The 24,257-nt window shown below is 44.3% G+C and overlaps 1 protein-coding gene across 33 annotated transcripts in view; it reads left to right on the top strand.

Moving 5' to 3' along the window:
• Window positions 1–504: 504 nt before the first annotated feature.
• The window catches only part of LRRFIP1 (LRR binding FLII interacting protein 1), a 105,485-nt gene continuing 81,732 nt past the window's right edge, over window positions 505–24,257 (top strand). For 16 of the 33 annotated variants that reach the window (XM_083626753.1, XM_083626755.1, XM_083626745.1 and 13 more), the window contains exon 1: window positions 519–986. In XM_083626753.1, the coding sequence (XP_083482879.1) occupies window positions 861–986 (126 nt within the window). In that variant the 5' untranslated portion in view covers window positions 519–860. Of the gene's footprint in view, window positions 987–24,257 lie in introns of all 33 variants that reach the window. The other 17 variants (XM_083626752.1, XM_083626744.1, XM_083626749.1 and 14 more) reach the window with 2 other exon arrangements.

Genomic DNA, 24,257 nt, shown 5'->3' with positions numbered 1-24,257 from the left:
CACTATATTATTTATGAATGTAGGTTTCCAGCAGTAAAGTTTCCTGATCTTCTTTGTGGCTTCCCTTTCTAAAATGAATTGATTGATTTAACACCCCACTTGGGTCAACAAACTTTGTTCATGACCTGGCATGACTCTAGTATTCGGATCCTGGGCTGACTGTGCCAAACTATTTAGTGGTTCTGTGATAGAGGCAAGTATTTTCTTAGAACAAGGTTAAACATTTTGTCTGTGATCAGAGATATTTTTGGATTTCAGCTTCCAAACCTTTTATGGAGGCAAAACTAAGAAGTGTGTGTGTGTGTGTGGGGGGGATATTTTGAAGTATTCAATGGCCTGAAATAAATGTCTAAGAAGCATATTCTAAAGATTTCAGCATACTAGGCACTCTATCTGTTCATACTTCTAGTAATTTATTAGGAATTTTCGACAGCAGCCACTGTCGAGGGAGCTCTTTTTATTCTCTGTTTTACAGAGGGGAAGCGGCTGAGGCGGCGGCGGCGGCGGCCGAGGGGTCTTCCTTTCTGTTCTCTTGCCATTCCCGGGCGGGGCTTCCCTGGGCGCGGGGCTTTAGTGGGGGTCGGGGGGGGCACCCCCTGGGCGGAAGGCCCGCTGCCCCAAGGCGCGCCCTTTCTGAGGGGCCTTTGGGGCCGGGCTCCTCCCTCCCTCCCTCCCTCCCTCCCTCCCCGCAAGGTGAGCGCCGCTCTCGCGCTCTCGGCCCCGCCCCCTGCGGAGAGCCGTCGGCCCGGCCCCGCCCGCCTCCCGTGCGCGCATGCGCGGGCTGCCCCGGCCGCCTTCTTCTCCTCCTCACGCCGGAGGCGCCTGCGAGGAGCGGCGTCGAGAGGGAGGGAGGCAGCGCCATGGAGCTGGTTGGGGCGCAGCAGCAGCCGCAGCAGGCGGCGGGCCTGGCCGGGAGGAAGAGGCAGCCCAACCGCGAGAGGCCCGCCGCGGCCGAGGACGACGCCCTCAACCAGATCGCCCGCGAGGTGAGCGGCGGGGGGGGGGCGGGGGCGCCTCTGGCCTCTTTCCGCTCTCCTTCCTCCTCCCGGGGGGGCGGGGGCTGTCACCTCGGCCCCTCCCCCTTCACGTGGGAGCTGTCAGGTGTCGCCGCCCCCCCCATTTCTCTCCTCCCTCCCATCAACTTCCGGGAGGCCGTTGGGGGCGGGGCGGGGCGGGGGGGGTCCAGCCCATTTGCGACCACGGCAGAAGAAGGGTTAATAAGCTCATTCATATCCCCTTAATGTGTCCCCCCCCCCTAAAATGTTCAGTAAACTTTGCAAACACAGAGTATTGTCTTCCAAGACAAAACCGTTTATCTTAATGGCAGGGTTTAAATGAAAGGCAGCAGTCTCCCTTGTCTGGATCCATGACTGGTGTACACACAAACATTTGTATATTTTGTTTTCTTTTGAGTGCTGCATTTATACTGCACCTTTTCCCTTTCACGCAGCTCAAGAGGTCATGCCTGGCTCTTTGCTCCCCTCTGCTCAAGCAGTCCCCACAACAGCCCCGTGAGGCAGGTTGGGCCTGAGAGGCAGTGCCTTGCCCCACAGTCACCCAGGGAGCTCCAAGACCAAGGCGGGATTTGAACCCTGGTCTTTCTCCTGCACTCCAGCCACTACGGCACCCTGGCTCTTTGATTTGATTAGGATAGTCACCAACCATTGTTCTTGTAGTTTGTTTATCTATTTATTGCAATTATATCTCACATTTCTCCAAAAAGATGAAGCAAGGCTTAACTTTTTATGCACATGGGTTCTGTGTGTTGCTTCTAATGTTCCATGGCCTCTGGACCCTGCTACTTATTTACCTTTCCCTCTTTCTCTCTCTACCTTTTGGTATTATAATATATGATCTGCCAACTGGTTATAAGGCTTCATAGTTCTCATAAAGGAAGGTGTAGCCCAGAAACACCACAGCAAACACGTTGGTCTTTAAAACATGTTTCATATACCTATAAATTCTTTCTCTCATTGGTTCCTCTAACTTAAGGTGTTAAAGATCAGGAAAGAGGTGAGAGCTTCTGAAGTATAGTTTTGGCTGTTACTTCTTTAACAGAAGTTAGATCTTTAGGAGGTGTTCTTGTTCTGCACTGTGAGCTTTGCTCACTCTTTTCTATACTCTTCTGCGGCAACAACTTTTTTGGTGAGTTAAGTAACCTCAGGAGGGAAGTGGAAGATGAGGAAGTTGATATCTGTACTGACTCTGGTGAGATGCTTGTCCTTTTTAAACTCAAAAAATCGCAAGTACCAAGCCCTCCAGATGGTTTAGGTCAGGGGCTGGCAAAGTTTTTGTGGCTTGGGCCAGCTCACAGTCCTGTAGATGCCACGGTGGGCTGGAGTGCGCGCACACACACACGCATGTGCAAATGCTATTTCCGGCGCGGAGGAGGCGTGCACAGCTTTCCATTGGCTGCAGGAGCTTCCTGCAGCCAATGAGAAGCTGGCCAGTGTCGTGGAAGGCGGTCCCCGCTCTGCCCTTGCGCGCAGGAGCCGACCAAGTGGGCGTCAGGGGTCCATGGGCCGGTTAAACGACCCCCCTGGGCCGCTTGTGGCCCATGGGCCTTAGGTTGCTGATCCCTGGTGGTTTCCCTCCTCCCCAGCCCTTTGTACCTACTGTTGCTGTGTGAAAGAGAAAAGGAGAGAGAACTTCCTTTTCTGACATGTTCCCAAAGATGGTTAAACCCATATCCTCCTGACAGACTGCCCTACGGTACTGACTGGCCAGCTTGATTTTTGTGTGTCTCCATCTTTTGAGCAACATTGTAACATTACAAAATGCATTGTTACAACATGTAACAATACAGGCAGGAAAGCGATCCTTTGTAACTCTTCTCTGTTGCGTGCCATTGCCTGTAACTTTTATGTTCTTGTGAAACTCTTTAGACTTGAGTTTATGTTCAGACTGTAGTTTTAGGATATAGGAATTTTGTTAAGGAAGGGCAAGATATTTTCCATTTACAATGGATTTTGTTAGTAAGATGTGTTGAGGGTATGTTGGTGAAAACTATGGAAACAAAGCAGCTTTTGTGTATCTAGATAGTTTATTCATTATTTAATCTGACTTGTATATTTGAGAGTTTAAAGGTAAGGCATATGGCTATGTTACAGATTTAACCTTTGTATGCTCCTATTTTTATATTGTTGAATTGTGTGCTTTAGTTTGCCTGCAAATCTGGATCAAACATTGATTTTGCATATTGGTTTGTAGAAAATCTATATTTCATTCAATGCATAGCTTTCTAGATTTGGACAAAATAGCAGTCTATTGTTTGATAGAAGGCACAAATGAAAGCTCCATATATGTGGAGAAAAAGGGAGGGTAAAGGCTGCTTGTAATATAAAATAAACAACAATGGCTTCTCTAACTCCACCCAGTGAAGCCTTATTTCTATGATACAGAGCAGGTTTGGATAATGTACAAATGCTCCATAAAGGTGAAAATACGTGCTTTAAAAACCCTGGCATGTCATGTAACAGGTGATTGATTCAGGGCACACAGTTAGATCTCTCCCCACCACCACTTGTGGCTGTACTCCCTTGAGAGAGTTTCCAGTTTCCATCTATCTTGAGCAAGTGTAATAGTAGCTGTAGCAAAGCAGGGATGAGCTGAATGCATTGTTCCCAAGCTTAGTTGCTGTCTGTCGGAAAGTGAAAGTTCAGATAGTACTAACGCAGTGTAACATGTAGACATGATCTCAAATAATTAAAAATTCTCACCATTCAAAATGACCAAAATATTTATAACTCATCTTTTAACAAATAGTATCCAGAACAGCTAACAAAAAAGCTCAAAACAATAAAATGCAGTGGTACAGTACTTTTACTAAAATACAAAATATAACAACAATGAAATAGTAATCTAAATGATTTTCTATATTGCCTCCCTCTTGAAATGCTCATCCAAAAAAGCCTGATTTAACTTGCTACTGAAAGGAACTATTTCCTAGTAAGCATACCATATGAATCTTATCCTGAAAAACCTAAGTTAGGAACAGAGGATGCTGCCTTATGCTGAGTTAGACAACTGTCCCATCTGGCTCAGTATTGCCTACACAAACTGGCAGTAGTTTCCCAGGGTTTCTGGCAGGGTTCCAAAAGGGGCCATGAGTTGAATCTGACCTTGTGCATGCAAAGCAGCTGTTCTACCACTTCTACCACTGAGCGATGGCCCTTCCTCAAACTCGTAAGCTGTCTGTACAGTTCTCATAATGCTAAATCTTCCCCAACTTTCTGCTCATGAGATGTTTTAGAATACACCTCCCATCAGCCTCAGCTAGCATGGCCATTGGTTAAGGATGATGGGAATTGTAGTCCACAACATCTGGAGGGTACCGTGGGGGCTTAGTGCTATGTGAAATGGCCTTGCATTTGTGCATTGCCCCTGCTCTCATCTCTCCTCTGGCACAGCTGTGAGAAGGAAAGTGGAAACATGCATTTTCAAGTACCTATAGAGTTTGTTAAATCAAAACTGGAAAGAAATGAAGTTAGTTTTAACAATTGTTTGTCTGAACAAGCAGAGTTCAAACCATGTTCTATGATCCCGGCTTGTTAGGATAAACTATAATTAAAATTAATCAAATTGATTAAAAGTTAAAACAATGCTCTGCAGCTGGTTGGAAACAGAAGTAGATGCTTTCTGTACTCTTCTTTGTGGCTGGAGGGAGGGGGCAGGATTGTGGCTTGGTACTGCATCTGAACCAGGCCACAGCTGAGCTGTAGAGCAGCCAGTTTGTATAGACTGCAGACAAACGACTGCATTCGGATATAAAGCTAAACCATGGTATGTTTAGATCAACTCTTGTTTTGTTCATGTGCATGAACTGAATTATGGTTTGTTTTGTCAAGAAACCATAATCTAAAACCATTGTTTGAACTTGGCTTGTGAATCTGCTTGAGCTAGCTGTAGTTTATTTTTTACGGTTTGGCATCCTGACTTAATCTAGTGTGCTCCGTTGCTCAATTCTTACTTCCTGCCTGACTGCAGAGACAGGAGGGGAAATTACCTCAAAAGCAAAACAGCTCAACATGGCAAGGACTAGTCATGCTTCCACAGACCTCAAGCCTGCCCCACTTTGCCTTGCAAAAGACTCCTATCCCCACTCAGCTCCTCAGTGAGAAGGTTTCCTTACCCATCTTGGTTGGCATTTGGGAAAAGATTAAAGGGAGTGTCTGCCCTCTTATCCATATCTCACAATGGGTATATGTTAAATAACTACTTGCTCAGTCCTCACTGGGCTGTTTTTGGTGAATTTTTCTTTTACTCCTTCAGGGTTTTTGTGTGTGTTTCTTTGTATTTCTGCAAATCTTGAGGTTTTTCCAAGCCTTCTCTCTGGCTCTGTAAGGATAGGCAGCCATTAAATCAATCAGTTCACGTTAGGATATGTGATGCCAACAGATGCAGTTGCACAGTATGATCCAAAAATGTCTCCCAAACACAGCCCCTCTAGCCTGTGTCCCTACACCCCCCATTCAATTCTATACCCTAAATATGCAAGTTATTGCTTAACACCTATTCTTCTGGTTGGCCAGGACTGACAATTTAGTAGTGTACAGGGTGCCCCAAAAGTAGGTATACAATACATACATACCTATTCTTATTTACTGATATTGTGACTTCCTAATGAAACATGGAAGGTCATGAGCCTATTGATAGTATTTTCTTTGCTTTATAGAAATGCTTGATACCCCACGGCTCATACTTAAAGGCCAGAGTAGAAGCATAAGAAACCAAGGTTTTGTATGAATATGAAGAATAATTTCTAATAGACCTTGGTTAACCAAGATCTTTTGTGCATACATAATATACAGGGCCATAAGTATGATTACTGGAAGATCTTGATCCAGTGTCCTAGTTTTAATCTAATTTACTATTGTGTGATGTTTGTAGCAGTACATACTTTACCTTTATACTGAAATGTGCAATTGACTGTTTTCTTTAACTAAAGTGATATGGCTCCTGGGGTTGCAGAAGGGCCTTCCCCCTTTCTAGGTTTGTCTCCAGAACTAACTGCTTTGTAACATCTGAAGTGTTTATGTGAACAATTTCCCATTCTTCCAGTTGTTTATATACCACTTTTTAAATGCTTGACGGAGGCCAATAAATGTCAGGTAGTTTATTTGTTTCTGAGCTTGGTATGTCTTGCCTCTACAGGATGTGAGAGCAGTTTTTAAAAGGAAATCAGCGTGAACAAATAAAAGGAAACTGTACAAATTACTCATGTTGCATAAAGTCAAGTTCCTACACAATACTAAGAAATTGCACTTAGTGCGGGAATTATACTTTTAAAAAATATATTTTATTAAAGATTTATTGGTTTACAAAAGTATACGCAATGTTTCTTTTTTTGAGTTACATTTTCTACAGATCAGTTTCATTTGTTGAGACATTAGTGTTACATTAGGAAGAAAAGGGGGAAAGAGGTGGAGGGGGAATGGTGAGTGGGGTGGGGGGTCAGTGTGTGGGGTTTTGTGTCAGCATCACTTGTGTGGATTTTCTTTACTATTCGCTCGTATTCCTTTGGTGGTGAGAGAAGTTGGGGTTGGCCTAGGGTGTGGTTGGTTGACTTTGATTGGCTGTAGTGAAACTTGTTTTCGTGTGTGAGTGGGGAGTGTGTGTGTGCTTGGATCAGGTTAGCCAGATTGATTCAAATGCTATTGTTAATCAGGCTGCTGATAACAGGAAAAAATACCTCTCAACCTTTTGGCTAAGATCAAGTGTGGAAAAGAAGTATTAAAAAACCTACCAGCTGTTGTTTGGAACTAACAGCCAGTGAGTGTGTGAATGACTTGTGGGCAATAGTAATAAATAAGTTTCTTTTTCTTTTGGGCAGGGCTATTGTCTCTTCCTCCAAGGCTTTTATTAGTAATATACACAGTTATGCATTTATATTGTTGCCTAATCTCTTCATCCCCACCCTTGCCACAATATCATGCGCCATCACGGAAGGGATATGTTACACGTTTTGAGGCTTGGTTCATTCTCTTACTATGCACAAAACACATCTGTGCTGCATGGAAGTGTGGGTGCAGTGCAGTTAAGTAATATCATTTTCAGCATTCTCTTCTTTGCTTACTTAAGACCACATTCTGCCTATTGAATGGATACAACAAGCCGTAGGTGCTGGAGAAGTGAAAGTTGTTGTCTTCGTCTTCAAATATCGTTTCCTCCTGGGATGCTGGTAATGATGGTGGTGCTGCTGTTGCTGTTTATAAAATGCTCTTCCTCCTGAAGAAGCTCAGGGCAGCAAACACATCCAGAATAATAGGATTTAGGGCTGAATTATAGACCTGCTGGTATAGGGCTGTATGTAAATTTATAAAATAATAAAATAATAATGTTTCCAAAGCTCTCAGATAGGCCTGGTTTACCCAAGCATGAGTTGGTAGAATGGATTGCACAACCTCTGAGACTGCAGGTGGTGCTGAGCCTCTTGGGCTTGCCAGTCAGAAGGTCGGCAGTTCGAGTCTGTGCGGTGGGGTGAGCTCCCATTGCTTTGTCCCAGCTTCTGCCAACCTAGCAGTTCAAAAGCACAACAGTGCAAGTAGATAAATAGGTACTGCTGTGGCGGGAAGGTAAACAGCATATCTGTGCGCTCTGGCTTCTATCACAGTGTCCTGTTGCGCCAGAAGCGGTTTAGTCATGCTGGCCACATGACCCAGAAAGCTGTCTGTGGACAAATGCCAGCTCCCTCAGTCTGAAAGTGGAGATGAGCCCCATAGTCGCCTTTGACTGGACTCCATCCGGGGTCCTTCACCTTTTTACCTTCAGGTGGTGGGTCATATTTTGAATGCTTCCTCTAGTTAAATATTCTTTGCAAATTTTCTAGCTACAATGTAGGCAGAAACCCAGTTCTAGAAACTTTCTTCATGATGTGATTTTTCTTCCTTGGTGGTTCATATATTTTCACCTGTGGTATTCTACCTGTAGGCTGAAGTGGCATTGTCCATTCTGCCATCTCATCCCACTGCTGATAATAATAATAATAATAATAATAATTTATTACTTATACCCCACCTATCTGGCCGGGTCTCCCCAGCCACTCTGGGCGGCTCCCAACAGAATATTAGTAAAGGTAAAGGGACCCCTGACCATTAGGTCCAGTCCGACCTAGGTGGCCAACTCTGGGGTTGCAGCGCTCATCTCGCTTTATTGGCCGAGGGAGCCGGCGTACAGCTTCCGGGTCATGTGGCCAGCATGACTAAGTCGCTTCTGGTAAACCAGAGCAGCGCACGGAAATGCCGTTTACCTTCCCGCCGGAGCGGTACATATTTATCTACTTGCACTTAAACCACAGAGCCTAGGACTTGCTAATCAGAAGGTCGGTGGTTTGAATCCCCGCGACGGGGTGAGCTGCCGTTGCTCGGTCCCAGCTCCTGCCAACAGAATATTAAAAACACGATAAAACATGAAACATTCCCTAAATAGGGCTGCTTTCAGATGTCTTCTAAAAGTCAGATAGTTGTTTTATTTCCTTGACATTTGATTGGAGGGCATTCCACAGGGCGGGCGCTACTACCGAGAAGGCCCTCTGCTTGGTTCCCTGTAACCTCATTTCTTGTAGTGAGGGAACCGCCAGAAGGCCCTCGGAGCTGGACCTCAGTGTCTGGGCCGAACAATGGGGGTGGAGATGCTCCTTCAGGTATACTGGGCCGAGGACATTTAGGGCTTTAAAGGTCAGCACCAACACTTTGAATTATGCTTGGAAACGTACTGGGAGCCAATGTAGGTCTTTCAGGACCGGTGTTATGTGGTCTTGGTGGCCACTCCCCGTCACCAGTCTAGCTGCCGCATTCTGGATTAGTTGTAGTTTCCTGGTCACCTTCAAAGGTAGCCCCACGTAGAGCGCATTGCAGTAGTTCAAGCGGGAGATAACTAGAGCATGCACCACTCTGGCGAGACAGTCTGTGGGCAGGGAGGGTCTCAGCCTGCGTACCAGATGGAGCTGGTAGACAACTGCCCTGAGCACAGAATTGACCTGTGCCTCCATGGACAATTGTGAGTCCAAAATGACTCCCAGGCTATGCACCTGGTCCTTCAGAGGCACAGTTACCCCATTCAGGACCAGGGAGTCCTCCACACCTACCTGTCCCATCCCCCCAAAACAGTACTTCTGTCTTGTCAGGATTCAACCTCAATCTGTTAGCTACCATCCAATCTGTTAGCTGCGATATGTAGACTTGACCTTACTGTTTAAGCATTCTGTACTTAAAAGCTTGGGCTTTGCATCTTTCTGCAGTAAGGATTATGAGTCTCTTGTTCAACCACTCTGTGCCAGAGTGTGCCACTCTGAAAATGTATTCTTAGCTACTGTCCTCAGGTCCTGTCTGAACATCTTTGTTATACACAATTAACCTTGTCTTTCATGCTCTCTATGCTTTATGCAGACATCTGGCCATGTCTGGGGGCATGCAACAGCTCTTTTTTTATATGACTTGTATGATCTCCAATGTTATACTAAAGTGGCAGTTTTTTGTATTATACTTGGCTGATTAAAGCTGTGCTATACCCCAAGCGGCATGCAACAAATACATTACATTATAGGTGAATGCCATGTTTAGCAAGATTAGTTTTGGAGTGTAAGATGATGCATTCAACACCTGTCCAGAGGTTCAGTTTCAACAGGAACTGTTTTTGCTCCACAAATTTCATCTGTTTCGTAATGTGAATTGTCTAACTTAAACTTTTTGCCCTCAATTCCACAAAACTATTCCTAGAGTGTCAGAAAGAAAGAAAGACAGAAAGAAAGAAAGAAAGAAAGAAAGAGTGCTTGTCTCTGCCAGAGGTAGAGCAGCAGTCTGACAAGCACAGTATATAATCTGTGCTAGATGGACATGGTAACAGAACCTTAAAATAGCTCTCTGAAATAGCAGCTGCTGTCTGTTTTCTCTTAAAGTCTTAAACTTCTTTTATGAGAATGGTGGCTACCGGCAACAGGACATTAAAGAGAATTTACCTAAAAGATAATGCTTAAGTCTTCAGTCCTTTTTATCACAAATGCTAAAAACTGGGTCAGAGAGAGAATGAATACCGTTGGCATTCTAACTTGGGCCATTCATAGTTGTTGCTTCATGTGAAACCGAAATGGACTAAAGAAGTCCCTCTGGCATGAATATCTGGCTTTGGTAATGGCATAATCGGACATAGACAGCTACACACAGATTTGTTTCTGGGCCACTTGATTATTATGCTTTCATTCCTTCATTAATTTTCCTAAAACATATTGTGTGTGCAAAAGTAACCCTAATTCGGATACATTTCCCACTCAAATGTTCTCGCTTAGGATGCTAATTGAGATATTTTGACAGGCTAGCTCTCAATAACCTTTCTTGCTTCTCCTACTGAAATTCCGGCAACAGTTTCAATAAAGATACTGCTGTTGTACACTATAGCTATTGGGATGTAAACCAGAAAAGGATGTATTGGGTTTCTTCCTCTTGCTAAAGAGGAATTTAAGTGCTTTGTATACATATAAGGATAATTTTATTTTAAAACTTTTCTATTTTAAGTTCCCCACCATTTGAAGAGGACTTTCAAACATTGGGGGGAATAATAATAATAATAATTTTATTATTTATACCCCTCCCATCTGCTGGGTTTCCCCAGCCACTGTGGGCAGCTCCCAACCAAATATTAAAAACACAATACAGCATTAAACAGACTTTAGCACAGCTAGAAATATCAGACTCTGAAATTCCTGGGTACTTTAAAAATGTAGTTTCCTTATGATACCCTGACATAATGTTTGGAGTTCCAAATTAATTTTTGCATTCTTAGTATTTCATGTGGTTTACTGATAATCCAATGTTTGTGTGCATTGGGCCATAGTATAGCCTTTGAACCTTGCTGAGGTGAGGCATTCATTCACAGAAATACTGAACAAGTTACCAGAAGCTATTAGAAGTTACTGGAAGTTACCAGAAGCTGCTGAAGTACTGGTTTGTTTACTGCAGATACAAGGTCAACACTAGGGCTGGGCGATATCTGGCTTTCAACATCATGATATTATCACCAGCTAAACATCGCAATATACCAATATATCACAGTGTCTGAAAAACTGAACTATATATGGTGGGCATGAAGATTCTGCATGCGGGTGGTAAAAGGAGCAGCCATGAGCACCTGGGAGAAGGAGCAGGCAGTCCTGGATGGGTGGGGGGTGGAGGCAGGGGCTTGCGTCCCCAACTACTGCCCAGGGTGGGGCAGGTGCATGCCAGGCAACTGCAGCATCTCAGAGGGGTAGCGCCACCACCTCTCTGAAGGGGCGATCCAGCGGGGGGGGGGGTGCTCAGTGTGTCTTTGCATGCAGGGAAGTGTGCTCGCAAGTTCTTCTGCCGCTTGCCCTCCCCCCCACCCCCCAAAAAGGTGGGGGTTGCCGAGATAGAGACGCTGTCCTGACATCTTCTCACAGTCACACAGAGGCTCCAGTCACGCGGGACTCGCCTGTTCGCTTCTCACCTGCCTGCCCGTTAGGTGCCAGGTGCTTCCAGTGCCGCCACCAGCCATGAATGTGAGGAGAGTGGCCAGCATCTCTGCCCAGCTGGAGGAAGCCACGGGCACGAGGGCTGCCAGTGCAGCATGGGGGCTTTCCAGTCTGGTTTGGAGGCAGGTGAGGGTGGGGCACAGAGAGTGCTGTTCAACCTCTGCACTCGCCCAGCCCTTGCCGCAGGAGCCAGGCAGGGATCTCTGCAGGGGGGGGGGGGCTGGTTCACCCCCCCCATTGTGCGCCATGGGCAACAGCCCCTCTAGGGCATACGGGAGAAGGAGCAAGCAGTCTTGGATGTTTCTTGGGCTGAGATAAATCTCAGCTAAGCAGCCAGAGCAGGGAGAGGAACTGCACACAGGGACTGGACTTCTCAAATTGCTGGCAGTTATACTGCCCCCTGGTGTTTTGAACGATATATTGCAAGGTCAAATTTAATGAACCCATTATCGTGATGTAGACTTCATGCTGGGAATGAATGATATAGCGATAAATCCCACAGGCCTAGTCAACACTGTGAGAACTGTTCCCACACATGCACAGCTTCTAGACTGGACTGAGAGATTGTTTAGTCTGAACTCAACTCTTGAACTGTAAGGATGTGATCAGGAGAGCGGAGGCCTTGCAGCTATCTAGGGCAAGGCCTGCAACCTTTTAAGTGTACATCAGTCAGGGCACTGATAGAAGCTTGTTTTCCTGTATAGTTCTGTAACTGTTATGCTTAAACCAACAGTAAATGAATTTCTGTATGTACTGGATTGTTTCCTGTGATTGATTACTCCGTGCCTGACTTGGAACTCCTACACACTGATGACTGTGTGTGTTTACTCTGCTAATTAGGTGTCTGGTAGCTGGAAATGTGCTGGGCCCAAAGAAAGGAGTTTTTGGTTGAAAAAAGCTCTTAACAGGTGGTTTGGCTGCAAGCACAAACCCCAAGAAGCCTGGAGGTGATGTATAGCTGTATCTTCTAGTAACTTAAAAAACAGGCATTTAAAGTAAGTTTTTTGAGTGTATGGTTAGATTTAAATGATTTTATCTTAAGTGTATATTTTTAACCTTACTACATACCACTTAGAGTCTATGACATCAAGTGGGGCTGGATGATACTTCTATTTATTGTCCCAGTAAATAAACTGGTATGGCGTTCACATCAGACTACCGGTTTCAGACTTTTTGAGCTGCTGATAGAGTGCAGCTCCCAAGCCAACACAACGTATTGGCAACTCAAATTGCCTTTGCCCAAGTGGGTGGGCTGCACTTTCCTCTTGGGACAGTTGGTCGCTCCAGGAGGTAAGATGGAGCTGGCCCGTTCAGGCAAAGGCAGACAGATGCCCAGAGCTTTAGAACATGCTTCTCACACTCCATGTACTTGGCTGCCACCAGCCTGCCTTCACCGGGGGGGGGGGGCTGCGTCTTTCCTCCCAGAGTGACCAACCACCGCAAGAGCAAAAAGAGGCAGCCCATTTGTTTGGGCGAAGACAGGCAGACACCTGTGAGGGAGCCCTGATGCCTCTTCAGCTCACATGCGTCCAGGCCAGTGCATGTGTAAGCCCGAGGGACATCACAGGCTCCGCCCTCAGCTGAGCGGTTCAAGAAAGCCCTGATGCCCCTCTCATGGCTCAGTCACCATGTAAGGCTGAGCAATCAGCTGCTGCTTCTTCTCCTAAGATGTGGAGGAAGAAACAGCTGAAATACATACCAGACATCAGCATATATCAGCATATTGTGGTATTTAGCTGCTGATATACCATGATGTTGAAAACTAGATATTGCCCAGCCCTAGTGTAAAGCAGCATATAAATGGTTTAAATAAACAAATGAACATGTCTGGGCCCACCTTTAAAACTATTTGGATCAAGCATGTAATCATTGGACCTCATCCAGTCCATTATACTGTATTATTTATAAAACTATATCTGCACCACTTTTTCTTCTCAAAACTTCCACGACTTTTGTTTAGACTTTGTCATCTCAACTGCTTCATTGCCCGCTGCTCCCTAGTAAACCAAGAGGCTAGAAGGACTTTTTTCCATGGGAAAGGGAGCTTAGGTCTGATTGTGTTTACCACACAATACACCTGTGCATCCCACAGAGTGACCAGGACTTCACCAAGAGAGTCCGCATGCCAGCGGGAAATTTCCCAAGGGCTCTTGATTTGATATATACAAGGTGTGACGGGAAAGTAGAGTGAATCACCCCTATATGTGATAATGGGAACTGCTGGATTTGCGGAGATACGTGGGAGGCGTTCATCCATATATCAGCTAACATATGCGCATGTGTCTTGGCATTTGTTGACAGGCCTACATTCATGCGGTAGCGTTTAGTAGCTGTTAATAGTGCAGTGTGTTGTGATTGAAAATGGGGCAGAGAGTCAGTATGAAATTCTGTTTCAAATTGGGTAAATTGGCATCGGAAACCCACGAAATGCTCACAATTGTGTACGGAGATGAAGCTGTAACTCGAAAGACAGCGTATGAGTGGTTTAAGTGTTTCCGTGAAGGGCGGCAAACCATTGAAGATGACCCTCGGTCTGGCAAACCGCCGATGGCGGCAAATACCGAAAGAGTTCACGAGCTATTGATATGGGATCGGCGTTTGTCCGTCCGAATGATGGCGGAGGAAATGCATATTCTGTGTGAAATCGTTACTGAGTTGATCCACCCTCCATATTCTCCCAATCAGGCCCCACCGGATTTCTTTCTTTTTCCGAAACTGAAATCTGCACTGAAAAGGCACAGTTTTCCCAACATTTCACTCATCCAAGCTGCTGTGATGAGGGAACTTAAAGCAGTATGAAAAGAGGACTTATCCAGAAGTTTCCAACAGTTTTACAAATGTTGTCAATGGTGCATTAAATCAGAGGGGGGGCCTCCTTTGAAGGCCTGTAAGGTTGTATGTTCAAATATTTCTCGCTGTCCATTTTCTGTGACCATTCACTGAACTTTCTGGTCATACCTTGTATATTTGTTTCCCATCTCTCCAATAGTGTTGAGCTCAAAATGGCTTGCATGAACATTAAAAATTAGCAGCAACAACAACAACAACAACAACAACAACAACAACAACAACAACAATAATAATTTTTTATTTATGCCCCGCCCATCTGGCTGAGTTTCCCCAGCCACCCTGGGCGGCTCCCAATCAAATGTTAAAAACAGTACAGCATTAAATATTAAAAACTTCCCTAAACAGGGCTGCCTTCAGATGTTTTCTAAAAGTCAGATAGTTGTTTATTTCCTTGACATTTGATGGGAGGGCATTCCACAGGGCAGGCGCCACTACTGAGAAGGCCCTCTGTCTGGTTCCCTGTAACCTCACTTCTCGTAATGAGGGAACTACCAGAAGGCCCTCGGCTGAACGCTGGGGGTGGAGATGCTCCTTCAGGTATACTGGAGCGAGGCTGTTTAGGGCTTTAAAGGTCAGCACCAACACTTTGAATTGTGCTCGGAAACGTACTGGGAGCAAGCATTAGAATCACTATACAGTAATCATATCATAAACACAAGAGTATAGAAATTAGGCAAAAAACAAACACATATTCATCAAAACAATTACTGCAATTCAGTGCAAACTCCCAATGATTCAAAATATCAGAATTCCTGAGCACCAACCTTATGCCTCTATGGGATGAGCTTCTTTACCCAGTGCAGCAGTATACTGCTAGCAGCAATATATTTTATTGTGTTTAGTCTCAACTTCTTTTTCATCTTCAGAGAAGTCGATCACTTCTGTGTGCAGCCGGTTCTAGAGGATTGTCTATGATGAGTTTTCTCCATGTGGGCTATTTAAGGTAACTTCATTGCACGTGGGTTTATTCTTTCCTTGCAGGGACATGAGTCCCAGATAAAGAGCCACAATACAAGAGCCATTGAGCTCTTGCCCTTTGGCTCACACCAAAAGGCTCACGTAGCATTTAAAGTTGCCCGGAGGGAAGAAGAACCCACAGCTCCCTGACTAGGGACTTATTGGGAAACCATCTGAACCCATCTGCTTCTTGGAGCAGATCATTCCAACAAGTCTACAACTCCTGCAACCTCTTTAACTAGTTAAAATTAAAAAGAAACATTAAATGTCGCTGTGCTGATTGTCCCATATCATGAGCCGTGTTTGGGCATTCTGCTTGTGTGTAAGCCCTACATGCAAGCAGGGAGAGCAGTGATAAATGCATCAAGCTACACGCAGACCCATCAGCCTCCCAAGGCAAAGGTCTAAAATGGGGAGCCCCAGTTGTGTAGGCTTTTAAAACATATGGGAAGCCTCTGTGCATAGAAGGCTCCTCCGCTTCAAGCCATTTTTCACCCATGAGTTGGGTGGGTGATATAGGAGGTGGAGCACAACACATTCCCGTGCCCCCCCCGGCCCCGGCCCTGCTTGCATGTTGGGCTTGCACATAAGCAGAATACTGATCTAGTTTAAACGTCTAGTGAAGAAAGATACTGATGCTGTAGGACGTGTTGTCAAATGAAGAGCAGTTCTGCAGGGGATGTATTTCTTTACTCTTCTCTTACCTGCACTGCACAGTTGTTGCCGAGTTTGATTAAGGGAAGATGCCACTTTCAGCAATGTAGGGAATATCTCTTTCAATTCCCTCTCCTCTGGCTCTACTTACTGCATAGCTGAAGGTAGGCTTTTGGCTTGGCTGAAAGATTGCCTGAGATGGATCCATGAGTGAGTGCACATTCAGCTCTTGGGAGGCCGCTGCTTCGTACAGACATTCTTCCATGCTTGCCTCAGCCTGCATGCCGTGACTCTCAGGTGACCAACTGGAGAGGCCTTTTAGCTGCCAAGTGCAGAGCAGAAATGAGGTGTAGGAAAATATCTGAAGCTGGATTCTCTTAAAACACGCACACACTCTATATATAAATTGATCAAGAATCATGAGTGATCTAATATTGGAAGTAAAAGGGCTTTTTAAAAGGCTTCTTCTGCTGGTAGTCCACGAATGATAACCCAGCAGCTGGGTGAACAGCTGTTGATCCACAAGAAAATTCTGTCGGGGGCAGAGCTGAAGGTGAATGGGACCAGAGCCACCCCTCCTTTCTCTCTTTCTGAATGAGTGGAGGAAGGATAAAGAAATGAAAACTAGGGTCAACCAAGGGACGCGGGTGGCACTGTGGGTTAAACCACAGAGCTGGGCTTGCCGATCAGAAGGTCGGCGGTTCGAATCCCCGGGACGGGGTGAGTTCCCGTTGCTTGGTCCCTGCTCCTGCCAACCTAGCAGTTCGAAAGCACGTCAAAGTGCAAGTAGATAAATAGGTACTGCTCCGGCGGGAAGGTAGACGGCGTTTCCGTGCGCTGCTCTGGTTCGCCAGAAGCGGCTTAGTCATGCTGGCCACATGACCCGGAAGCTGCACGTTGGCTCCCTCGGCCGATAAAGCGAGATGAGCGCTGCAACCCCAGAGTTGGCCATGACTGGACCTAATGGTCAGGGGTCCCTTTACCTTTTACCAAAAAAACAAAAAAACTAGGGTCAGCCTTTGAGAAGGCAAGGATATGGTAGCAGAGGGTTGGTAGGAGCACAGCTGGGGAGGTACCCAAAACAGAGGGGGATGAATCAGTTTCCAGCCAGCCACAGGACTTTTGCCACTCAAGGGCATTGCTTCTGATGGGGATGGGGGGCAACAAGCACTCCTTCCACCCTCTTGGGTCCCTCCTGTTCTTCTTCACTCTCTCCTGCCCCATGGCTCAGCAAGGTTTGCCATCTTGATTTGCTTCTCTGTTTGCACCACTCCAGGCTCACCAAATAGCCTTATTTGGCCACAGCCCCCTGTGTCAATGCACAAACAGTAAGCGTGAGCCCACAGGATCCAGACAGATGAAATTAGATCAGAGCTTTTCAACCTTTTTGAGTCCTTGGCTCCCTTGACCAACTACATTCTTTCTGCGGCACCCCTGTGGGGCTCAGGAGCCCAGTTATGTCACCTCTTGCCTGCAGAGCTGGCAGCCCCTCACCCTTTTTCAAACACCCTCCCTTGTGGAGTGTTCCCTCAGCCTCCTCCTCTCCCCTCTCCTTGGGAGTCCTCCAGGCAGCTGCTGCAGCCACCCATGGAATCTGAGCCACCTCAGCTCCTGGCAAGCAGCACTCCCTGGCCAGCCCCAGAAGCACCATTCACCTGCGGAGCTTGTAGCCAGGGCTGGGGCAGCAAACAGCTGTGCAAGCCTTTGGGGAGCAGAGACACGAGAGCACTTCAGAGGAGGGAGGGAAGGCACCCTGGTTGAAACCACTAAATTAGATAGATGAAGAGTACTCCTGGCACATTCTCAACTGGCTACTCAAAAAGATGCTGCAGGAATACCGTGTAAAGTGGTTGCTTTGCCACGATGTATCTTGGTTCCATATGCCTAACAGCAAACTCAGTAGTTAAACAGCCTGTCTGCCTTCACCCTTGTATTATTGCCATACAGTCTTTTGCGGAGCAAACTTTAATGGGGTCAGTCTGCGTGGGGAATCAAATTGAGACAGGAGAATAAGAGATAATTTACTTCTATTTCTCAAGTGTAAAACAGGAGGCTGGGCATGAAGTTTCCCACTATTGCTGAGTTCTCTTTTGCATTGCTTATTAGGTGCCCATCTTATTTTCTGATTTAGGATATTTAATAGGGCTGTCCAAAATGAGATTATTATTTTTTAAGTGTAAAATCCTGCCAGGACTTTGATGAATGGGCTTTATGAACAGGCATACAAATAGGACTGTCTCCCTGAAGTAAAAAATAAATTAATTAAATTTATCATGGGATTCATTTTTAATGAGCTTTCTGGTGCATGGACCTCTGAATAACATAGTTAAAGAACATAAAGTCTTAAAAGAAATTACACCTATTAATCCATGGAAGCTCCTGCTCAGTTAGATGTTGTAATCCCATCCCACACGCACAAGCTGTCTAGTCTCTTCTGTTTCTTGAATTTGGCAACCTGATTGGCTGGATCATTCAGTATAGCTTGTGAGAGAGTTGCAATTTCTTGAATTTTGACTTCACTATAGTTTTCATGGATCTGGCTGCTGGGTGACAGAACAACAGAAGACTTCATTTAAATAAAATGCCAGGGAAGCAATAAGAGTGGGTTGTGGAGTTCTGCCCATCTCAGGTGGTGGTTAGGTGAAGCAGGTAGGCTTTTTCTTATCAGTAAATAGCTAAGAATATAGAGCTATAAGGGTCAGGCATTAAGCAATAGCTCTTCTATGTTGATTAAGCTGTAATTTAGAGGTTTTAGGAAGAAAAAGAGTCATGCCTGAAATTTTTAATGGGTAGCATTATTTATCTATAAATGTTCTGCACTATGTGTTAACATTTGGAATGAGGGGTTGGTTGATATTATGAAAACCATTTATTTCTTTTAGCTCTGTGGAAGACTGCACCATGATTATAACAAGATAGGCTGAGCTGAAATTGTACACAACTTCTGAAGGAGCTAGAAGATAGTGCTGGTTAACATAAGAGTCGAAAGCCAGCACAGCTAGTACTTCTAGTTGTGTTAGGTATAGTATGGTGCTTTGTAAGCTTCCTAGGGAATCTGGTTTGGGCATAAAGGCAAAGTTTAACATGATTAAATGGTAGACATTGGATGTGGCAATTGTGTTGGTATCTGTATAGATCCCAACTTGGTTTGGGGTCTGGTTGTCCCATTTTCCAAAAATAGTTACATTTGTCCCATTTTTCTAAAGCAGCCACATTTCTTTGTGTCTTTTCTTGTGTTGATAAACCGCAACCAGTATAAATCAGTACCTCTAAATTGCAGGCACTGTAAGTGCATACAGTGGTACCTTGGTTCTCGAACATCTCCGTTGATGAACATTTCGGAACCTGAACACCGAAAACCCGGAAGTAAATGCTTCAGTTTTCAAATGCTCCTCAGAAGTTGAGCGGCTTCCGCTGCATGTTTTTCAAATTTCTCAATTGAATTTGCAGACAGTCCTTTGCGCCTCGGTTTTTGAATGTTTTGGAACTCGAACGATCATCTGGAACGGATTACGTTCGAGAACCAAGGTACCTCTGTAGTTCCAATGATGGAATTCTCTTGATTTTTAACTAAAAGCTGAGGAAATTGGGCAAGGAATGAAATGTTTGCATTCCTGCTGTAACAAAAAAAATATTGACTGCTTTAATTAACCTAAGATCTTAATGTTTTTGTTATACATCTCAATTTCCCAGTGTTGGTTTACATGCTGTAGGGTTAATTGTGTTTTAAAACTAATGTTTCTTCAAGGACTCTAGGAAAATAAAACTAAAATTATTGATAGTTTTGCAACCCCCAGAGACAATGGGATGAATTGTCTTCTGTTGTAATGTAATGCCTGGTTTTCTAGGGGTTATGAATTGGGGGTATTCCATTTCTTATTGTTTATGTATTTATTTATTTATTTACTTATCTTGACTTTTTGGACTTTTTGCCCATCACCTTCTTGGGGAACCTGTGGCCCGCCACATGTTGTTGAACTAGAACTCCTCTCAGCCTCAGCCAGAACGACCAATGATGGGAGTTGTAGTCTAGCAACACCAGGAGGGCTACAGGTTTCCCATACCTGGATTAAATAATTATCTATCCCACTGACCTATTGGACTTTATATATTGCTTGGTTGTAGACACTTCTTCCGAAGTTGTTTGTATTGCCTAGTGCATGGGGAGCCAACATTGTGCCCTCCATATGTTGATCGGCTCAAAGTCCCATCAGCCATGGCCAGCAGGGATAGTCATCAGGGATAATAGAAGTTATAGCCTCCAAAGATCTGTAGGACACTGCATTGGTTACCCCTTTCAAAGAAAGAGTACATCTTTCAAAGAAAAAAGAAGAAGAAACTAGTTGCATCTAGATCTCTGTGTGCAGATTGAGTTACATTACTGGATTTATACTAAGTCAACTTAATTGCTACATTTCTCATAAGACTGGAAGACGAGCCCTGCTAGTTCAGACCAAAGACTTGTGCCGCACTCACAGTGACTAACCAAATGCAACAGCAATTTCCTCCCTTGTATTCCCAGAAGCTGGTATTTCAAGGCATAGTTCCTCCAAAAGTGAACAAAATGGCTTGCCTTTCTTCTTCATCTTTGGCAGTCACTTGTAGCTGAGTAAGATTGTCTTCCATGAATATGGTCTTAACAGTGAGTCCATAAGTGGCTGTGGAAGAAGAGTTTGGATTTGATATCCCGCCTTTCACTCCCCTTCAGGAGTCTCAAAGCGGCTAACAATCTCCTTTCCCTTCCTCCCCCACAACAAACACTCTGTGAGGTGAGTGGGGCTGAGAGACTTCAAAGAAGTGTGACTGGCCCAAGGTCACCCAGCACTGCATGTGGAGGAGTGGAGACGCGAACCCGGTTCCCCAGATTACGTGACTACCGCTCTTAACCACTACACCACACATGCCCTTCTACATGCCCTTCCACAGTGGGGACATAGTTTTCCAGGTGGGAGTTGATCATGGTGAGGGTTTGCCAAACATTTCTCCCTTTCGTCCTGAGTTTGTGCTTTTTCAAAGTCGAATATGCTTTTGGTAGAGGCTATTATCCAGTTGGAGCACTTGCAGGCCAGTGTTCCCCAATTATCCGTGCTTATACTGCATTTTTTAAAAATTGCCTTGAAGAGAGTCTTTAAACCTCTTTTGTTGATCACCAGCATTAGGCTTTCCATTTTTAAGTTCGGAATAGTTTTAAGTTGCTTTGGAAGACGATCATCAGGCATCTGTACAACATGACCAGTTCAACGAAGTTGATGTTGAAGAATCATTGGTTTGACACTGGTGATCTTTTTTCCTTCCAGTACACTGGCATTAGTTCACCTGTTTTCCCAAGTGATATGTAGAGCTTTTCGGAGATGCCGTTGATGGAATCTTTCGAGGAGTTGGAGGTGACATTTATAAATGTTCCATGTTTCACAAGCCTACAGTAAGGTTGGTAGTACAATAGCTTTGTAAGCAAGCATTTTGGTTTCTTTATGAATGTCCTCAAACACCCTGCTCTTCAATTGGGAGAAAGCTTCACTTGCTGAGCTCAGGCGATGCTGGATTTTGGCATCAATGTCGGCCCTTGTGGAAATATAACTGCCCAGGTAGGAAAAGTGATTGACACTTTCCAACTTTACACCATTGAGTTGGATTTGTGGTGCTGCAGAGGGATTGTTTTGTGCTTGTTGGTGCAGCACTTTGGTTTTATGAATGCTGAACGATAGACCAAGCTTTTCACAGGCTTCTGCGAAGATATTTAGGATGGTTTGGAGGTCATCCTCTGAGTGTGTACACACTACGTTGTCATCAGCATATTGTAGCTCTATAATGGAAGTTATGGTAACCTTATTCTTTGTTTTCAGCCTACTCAAGTTAAAGAGCTTTCCATCTGTTCGATATATAATTTCTACCCTGGTGGGGAGTTTCCCTTCAGCACTGTTGAAGGGAAAATGAAAATAATAAATTAAAACAATGAATGGCAATAAAATGGTAATAAATGGCAATGAAATGGTAATAAATGGCAATGAAAATAACAGAGTTGGGGCAATAACACAATCTTGTTTAACACTGATCCCACTGAATGGTTCACTTTGAGAGCCATTGTTATCTGCGATTGTTGCTGTCATATTATCATGGAGGAGCTAAAGGATATTCACAAATTTATCTGGGCAGACGATTTTCAGAAGGACAGTCCACGGGGCATTATGCGTCACAGTGTCGAAGACTGTAGTCAGGTCGATAAACGTCATATACAGGGGTTGGTTTTGTTGTCTGCACTTTTGTTGAAACTCTTGAGCAGTGAAAATCATGTCCACTGTACCCCTAGAAGGTTGAAAACCATTTTGTGATTCAGGAATGGTAGCCTCAGATAGTGAGGGGCCGTTTTCTAAAGATCCTTGCAATAATTTTGCTAGTAAAGAGATGCCCCGATAGAACAGATTGTGGAAACTATAACCTTTTTAAAAAAGGTTGATAATTTTGGCATCCCTAAAGTCTGCAGGGATCTCCTCTCTCTCTCCCAGATTTTTTTGATGAGCTTGTGAAGTTGTTGTGTAAGTTCAATTCTGCCCACTTTGAAGACTTCGGCAGGTATCACATCAGGTCCGCTGGCTTTGCTGTTTTTCATTTGGTTAATAGCTGTACACAACTCTCCCAGAGTTGGAGATATTGCAAGCTCATCTCTAACTTGTTTTTGCGGAACTTGTGAGAGGACCTCGGCAGCTACAGGGGAGATGCAGTTAAGGAGATGCTGGTAATGATCTTCCAGCGCAATGCAATAGCTTCTTTATATTTTAGAAGTGTGGTACCATCTGTTGAGGGTAGGGGGCATATGCCATGATTTATTGGCTCATAGATGGTCTTTGTGGCTTTAAAGAAACTCTGTGCATCATGAGTGTCAGCTAAGTGCCTTTTTCACAGATGCCTAGCACTACAGCAACATTTTAATTGAGAGCCACACTGACATCAATATACTTTTCTGATCAGTCACTGCCAGTCCAGACTCCATTAGTGTATATCTGAAGTTAAGATTTTTTTTTGTCCCAATGTGCATCACTTTAGTTTATATTGAAGCACGTTTGCCCATTCACCAACTTTATAAATTATAGCTGAATGAGTTGTACTTAAGGTTGGTCTGAAACATTTCATTTATCATTAGGTCAATAACAATTGGCAGGTGTGGTATGGACTTAGTGAGCCATTAACTTTAGCCCTAGTTGGTGCATGTTGCATGAGACATTCCTTCCTGTGGTACTTAAAAAGTTTTTAGAAGGAATGTTACATTTTACTATTGTACTTTTAATTTAGTAGTATATTATGTCCAGTTGTACTTAAGGAAACAGGCTTTGGACCTGTTCCAATGTTGTTAGTAAGGGTGAAACCTTGCTTGAGCACCACTTTCCCATCCCAAAACATGAGATGAAAGTAACGCCTGATCTGGGCTCCACTACATCTTATCTGAACCCTTTTATCTCAGTTATCTCAGAGAGAGTATACATGTGAGATTGCCTTGCCCTATATATGTGCACTCAACCTCTTTGATCTGTGGGGCTGGCACTGTTACAGGTGCCACTCAATATCCATTCTGCAAGTGTAAGAAATGGGTCTTTTAGTGTGGCTTTGGAGCTCCCTGCCTGTCTGGCAGGTGCCTTCACTGTACTCTTTTATGGACCTGCTTAAAGCACCATTTAGGCAAGCATACTCAGATATGTAGGATGTTGATTTGTGTCTTAATCTGTTTTCATAATCTGTTTTAAAATTTAATTACTCTCTGAATGTTTTAAATCATTGATTTAAATTGTTTTTACTGGTAATTTTATTGGTTTTTTTATAAACCACTTTGAGGTTTTTCTTACAATTAGTGGTATGTAAGCGAGATGAGCACCGCAACCCCAGAGTCATCCGCGACTGGACCTAATGGTCAGGGGTCCCTTTACCTTTATCTAAACATTATAAAATAAATAAATAGGATCTGTGGGCAACTTAGTGGGTATATTGGGACCTATAACTAGCTTTACAGGCTATTGTTAATTATGTGCAAAAATGTTGGAGGGGTTGCTGTAAATACCAGCTCTCTTTTGTATTGAATTCCCTGCACCTGATCTGAATGATGCTTCTGTATACATAAGATTGTTCCATGCTGTTCTGTACTCAAGTTCTTTGATCACCACTGTGCTTATAATCACTATTGCCTATTGAAATTGTCACCTCAGCAGGCTTTGAGAGAGTGGGATTAACCTTCTGCTTGCCATCCTAACTATAAATACAGAAGGGCATTTTAAAGGGCCTTAATCAAGTTTGATTTTTGTGTGTGTGTTGTTCAAATCACTTAATT

The sequence above is a fragment of the Podarcis filfolensis genome (genome assembly GCF_964270895.1).
Source record: "Podarcis filfolensis genome assembly, chromosome: 1".
NCBI lineage: Eukaryota > Metazoa > Chordata > Lepidosauria > Squamata > Lacertidae > Podarcis > Podarcis filfolensis.
This window is presented reverse-complemented; position numbering and strand designations above follow the sequence as displayed.